We start from the raw sequence: 6000 nt of genomic DNA on the forward strand, positions 1-6000 counted from the left end.
ATCATCACAGCACTGAGTGGGAGGTGCCTTCACTTGTCCATCCCTGCAGTCTTTCCTCGCTTTGATCGGTATACCTTATACTGAACTTCTGCCATATTAATGCTCTGTGCAAGTTTAATTTTTAGTGTAGCAGGTAGTATTAGTAGTGGCATGTGATGCAAGAAAGCAAGTGTATAAGCTTATGCAGCATCAGCCAAAAAAAAAAAAAAAAAACCACACCATTCCCTCCAAATGCCTGTCCAGTTCCTCCTTAAATTTATTCAACCTATCAACTTCCACAACGACAGATGGAAGTTTGTTCCAGCAATTAACCACCCGCTGGCTAAAGGCAAATTTCCACACATCTATTCTACATCTGTCTTTTCTTAATTTGACTTTATGCCCCCTTAGGTTCGTAATCTGAAAAAGTGGAAGGATCCCATCAGAATGCAGCGTGTTCAACCCATTCGAGGCCTTATACACCTCAATCAGGCAGTCACCTTAATCACCTCAAACAGTGGACTCAACAGCGAACCCTCTGGGACTCCACTAATAAAACGCACCCATTGATTACCACCCTCTGTCTTCTCCCACTTAACTAAGAATAAGAATAGGTGCATGTATACCAATGCTAGAAGAATAGTAAATAAATTTGATGAATTTGAAGTGTTGGTCAAGACATCAAAGGCGGATATTGTTGGGATATCAGAGACGTGGTGTCACACAGATATAAGGAATGCCAAACTGGAATTTGGGGAGTACAATGTGTACAGAAAGGATAGACAGGATAGGAAGGGAGGAGGTGTTATGCTGTTAATAAAGAAAAACATAAAATCAAAAGAAGTGCATCCAGTTCATATAGGTGAACAGTGCACTGTTGAGTCAGTTTGGTGTGACATAAGCACTGCGAAAGCAAAAATTAGAGTAGGAGTGTGTTATAAGCCTAATGACTCGAATGAGTACAATGAACAATTGTACAGAGAAATAGAGTGGGCTAGTAAATCGGAATGTCTTATAATGGGGGATTTTAACTTCCCAGATATTGACTGGAACTTGTGGGTTGGGCACTCACACACTAGTCAGACTTTTGTGGATTTATTGGATGACTGTTTTCTGCAGCAGCATGTTCGAGAGGCAACCAGAGAAAGTAATACTCTTGATCTGGTTATCAGCAGTGATCATTCATGTATTAGGAATTTGCAGATAAAAGAACCACTAGGTGGCAGTGATCACAGTGTACTGACGTGGGATTTACTTAAAGATTTAATTACCATCAGGGGTAAAGGAAAGGGTTTTTGCTTCCGTAAAGGCGAGTACGGTGGTCTCCTACAGTTTTCAAATTCTGTACAGTGGGATCAACTGACAATGTTACCAACAGTAAATTCTAAGTGGGAAGCATTCAAGGAATTAATTGTGGAAGCTACTAAAAGTTTCATACTTATTAAGAAATATTGTTCAAGGTTTAGGCCTAAATGGTTGTCAAATGAACTAATGAGACTCATAACAGAGAAGAAAAATGCATGGGACGCATATAAATTATCAAGCGACTCAGAAGCCTATGGCAGATATAAGTTAATCTGTAATCAGGTCACAAAGGAGGTTCGGCAGACGAAGGCAGATTACGAGAAATCCTTGGCAAAAGATGCTAAGAAAAACAGCAAGGATTTCTTTACTTATATAAACTCTAAAAGGAAGGGGATGAATCTGATTGGTCCACTTGACATCGATGGTTCGACTGTTGATGATCCTGCTCAGACAGCAAACAAACTGAATGAGTATTTTGCATCTACATTCACACGTGAGAAATTATTAAGGTTTGAAAATGGCAGAAGGTTATCAAATTGTAGCAAGATACTTAATGATTTTGTAATAACTGAGAGCAAAGTGGAAAAGAAATTGTTGAACGTAAGAAAAGCACCTGGTGTGGATGGGATCTATCCAGTTATATTAAAGGAGGCGGCAAAGCAACTAAGCAAACCCTTAGCCATAATTATGAGAGCATCCTTGGACTCAGGGGAGGTTCACACGGACTGGAGATGTGCAAATGTATACCCAATTCACAATGGGGGATCGAACGGTGACGCGAGTAATTACAGACCAGTTAGTTTAACTTCTGTTCCGGGTAAAATAATGGAGTCGCTGGTTAAAGATGCATTGCAGGATCATCTAGACAAGACTACAGCAATAATTCAGACACAGCATGGGTTTGTTAAGGGAAAGTCTTGTCTGACAAATTTCATAGGATATTATGATGTGGTTACAAAGGAACTGGATCCAAAAAATAATTTTGATATCATATATTTGAATTTCAGAAAGCTTTTGACACTGTTGCGCATGGAAGACTACTGTACAAATTGGAGCAGAATGGTATTAAGGGTAAGTTGCTACAATGCATAAAAGGATGGTTAAGTGCGAGAAGACAGAGGGTGGTAATCAATGGGTGCTGCTCTTCTTGGACTAATGTTATTAGTGGAGTCGCACAGGGTTCGGTGTTAGGTCCACTGTTGTTTTGTATATTTATCAATGATATTGATGAAGGTATATCAGGCTTAATGTCGAAGTTTGCAGATGATACAAAGGTTGTCAGGGTTGTTAATGACAGTAATGGCAGTGTGCTACTGAAACAGGATCTAGATAATTTGGGCAGATGGGCTAAGAAGTGGCAATTGAAGTTTAACCTTGACAAATGCAAAGTACTGCATATGGGTAGAAGTAGTCCCAGAGAAACGTACCAACTGTGTGGTACTACACTTAAGGTGGTAGAAAATGAAAAAGACCTGGGAGTAATTGTGCAGGCAGATATGAAGTTTTCTGAGCAATGCAGACAGGCTGCCAGGGCAGGTCATGGGGTTTTGTCAATGATATATAGGAATTTTGCTAGCAGGGAAAAGGAGGTGATTATCCCTCTGTATAAGGCATACAGAGGGATAATCAGGCACATACAGAGGGATAATCAGTCAGGCCACGCATTGAGTACTGCGTGCAGGTCTGGAGGCCTCATTTTAGGAAAGATGTAGGTTTACTTGAGCGTGTGCGGAGAAGAGCAACAAGATTGGTGAGGGGAATGAAGGGATCCTCTTACCAAGAGAGGCTTAAGTTCTGCAAATTGCAGTGGCTGGAGACTAGGCACCTGCGCGGTGATCTGATTGAGGTATATAACTCCTTGAATGGGTTGAGCACACTGAATTCTGATGGGATCCTTCCTCTTGTTCAGATTACGAACCTAAGGGGGCATAAATTCAAATTAAGAAAACACAGATGTAGAATAGATGTGCGGAAATTTGCCTTTAGCCAGCGGGTGGTTAATTGCTGGAACAAACTTCCATCTGTCGTTGTGGAAGTTGATAGGTTGAATAAATTTAAGGAGGAACTGGACAGGCATTTGGAGGGAATGGTGTGATTTTTTTTTTTTTTTTGGCTGATGCTGCATAAGCTCATACATTTGCTTTCTTGCATCACATGCCACTACTACTACTTAACCATCCTTTTATCCATTGTAGCAACTTACCCTTAATACCATTCTGCTCCAATTTGAATTAGGTCACTATCATAAAACAATAAAAGCAATTTCCTGTTTATTGGGTATTCGTTATTGCACTCTATTATAAACAGAATGCAAGCCATTGACAAATGCAAAGTACTACATAAAGGTAGCAGTAACCCCAGAGAAATGTACCAAATATGTTGTGTTACACTCAGGGTAGTGGAGAATGAAAGATACCTGGGGATAATTGTGCAGTCAGTCAGATATGAAATTTTCTTAGCAGTGCAGACGGTTTGCAAAAGTGGCTCATAGTGTCTTGTCAATGATATACAGGAATTTTTCTAGCAGGGATAATGAGGTGATTATCTTCTTGTATAAGGCAATGGTCAGGCCACACCTTGAGTACTGTATACAGGTCTGGAGGCCTCATTTTAGGAAGAATGTAGAGCTTCTGGAGCGAGTGCAGAGAAGGGCAACAAGGTTAGTTAATGGAACAAAGGATTGCTCTTACAAAGAAAGGCTTAAGGTTTTGCAAATTGCAGTGTCTGGAGACTAGGCACTTGCAAGGCAATCTGAGGTGTATAAGGTCTTGAATGGATTAAGCATGCTCAATGCTGATGGGATTCTTCCTCTTGCTTAGATTACATACGTGAGAGGACATACATTCAAACTGAGGAAAGCCAGTTTTAGAATAGATGAAAGAAGAAGTTTGCCTTTAGCCAGCAGGTGGTTGATTGCTGGAACAAACTTCCATCTGTTGTTGTGGAAGTTGATAGCTTAAATAAATTCAAAGAATAACTAGACAAACATTTGGAATGAATGGATCAGTGAAATTGGAATTTTTTTTTTTTTTTTTTTTTGGCTGATGCTGTATAAGCTTGCTTTCTTGCATCATGTGCCTCTACTAATGCTAACAGATAGTAAACTCGATCTTATTGCATTTGCAATAATACCCATAAAAAATATTTCCGTGAACAGAAATATCAATCAGCATATATATGCCAATATATATACAGTATATATATATATATATATATGTATATATTCGCATGAAAAAGAGCGTGTGCTACTGCACTCCCGCTTCTGACAATTCGGATACCTAAGTTATGTACGTAAGCGTACATAGTCCCCAACCAATACAACTAAACGAGAAATATAGTTCACACGTTTGACATGTTTACATGCGAGCTCATTTGTGATAATAATGTTTCCGCCTTATCTTTTGACAATGTGAACTATGCGCACTTCAGTGACGAAGCAAATGCGCCACTTAGCATCCATAACACACATACCACGTGCAATCCACTTGGTTAGTGATCATTTTAACTAGATCGTATGTAAAGCTTAGTTGATCATTTTAATTGAACTTATTCGTTACCATATAGGTAGTCCGCTTCGGTTTTTTTTTTTTTTTTAATTAATGCTAAAAATCAACAAAATGTTTAGACCAGTATGTATAAAATATCTGAAACCAAACTTACTCATCTGGTTCGAATTCTTCGTCAGCCATTTCCTTAAAAAGGATTTCTAGACAATTTGTAGAATTAGAAAATGATGAAACTGTCACCTCTCAAACCACAGAATATGTTATCACACTGTGTTCTCAGGTACAAATAAAAATTCTGCAAACACCTGCCTACTAAAGAAGCGTACATGAAACAGAAAATTAAATAAATAAATAATCTTTATCGCACAATGAAAAAAATTATTATTGTTATTATTATTATTATTTGTAACAAATTTGTACAAAAAATGAGATTTTATGTGTACTTTTTTTACTACTTTAAGAATAAATTAAATCTTAGAACAAAAGTTACCTTATACAGGGTGGCCACTGAAAGACTGAATGATATAAAACAAAAATAACTTTTACAAACACATGTTTTTTTTTAATTTTTTATTATTTTATTTGGAAATATAATTAATGGATTTTTTTTAGTATTATGTGTGAAAAACAACATCCCTCAATGACCACCATTTTCCTGCTCACAAATACAGTCTCTTTCCACAACACTTTCCATGACCGTAAGCAAGGTTTCAGGGCGTAAACGTCGGATTTCGGCTCGAATATTCTCCTTCAGTTCTTGAATTGTTCGAGGTTTATTTACGTAAACCCGTTCTTTCAAGTAGCCCCACAAAAAGAAGTCTGGGGCCGTCAAATCAGGTGAACGTGGAGGCCAAACGAATTCAGCATTTTTTGAAATTATTCGTTCACCGAAAATTTCTCGCATGAGGTTCATCGTCGCCCTCGCAGTGTGCGCAGTAGCTCCATCCTGTTGGAACCATACCTCCTGATTATCTTCGACCGCTGGGCGTAAAAAAATGTCAAGCATTATCCTGTACAGGGCCTCGTTGATTTTTTCTGGCTGACCTTCCCCATTTTCTAAGAAATAGGGGCCGATAACTCTTTCAGCCATAACACCGCACCAAACAGTGCATTTTTGGGGATGCAATTGATGCTGATGTAATTCCCTGGGATTCTCAGTACCCCAAAATCTGCAGTTTTGTTTGTTGATGTACACGTTTAAATGAAAATG

At 38.6% G+C, this 6000-nt stretch overlaps 1 protein-coding gene across 1 annotated transcript in view; it reads right to left on the minus strand.

Moving 5' to 3' along the window:
* Polr2F (RNA polymerase II subunit RpII18) overlaps window positions 1–5085 on the minus strand; it is a 74781-nt gene extending 69696 nt beyond the window's left edge. The window contains exon 1 of the mRNA XM_090381059.1: window positions 4945–5085. Within this exon, the coding sequence (XP_090237185.1) occupies window positions 4945–4973 (29 nt within the window). The 5' untranslated portion in view covers window positions 4974–5085. The remainder of the gene's footprint in view (window positions 1–4944) is intronic.
* Window positions 5086–6000: the final 915 nt, after the last annotated feature.

This window comes from Mastigoproctus giganteus, chromosome 9 (genome assembly GCF_048544385.1).
Source record: "Mastigoproctus giganteus isolate SK-2022 chromosome 9, ASM4854438v1, whole genome shotgun sequence".
In the NCBI taxonomy this organism is placed as follows: Eukaryota; Metazoa; Arthropoda; class Arachnida; order Uropygi; family Thelyphonidae; genus Mastigoproctus; species Mastigoproctus giganteus.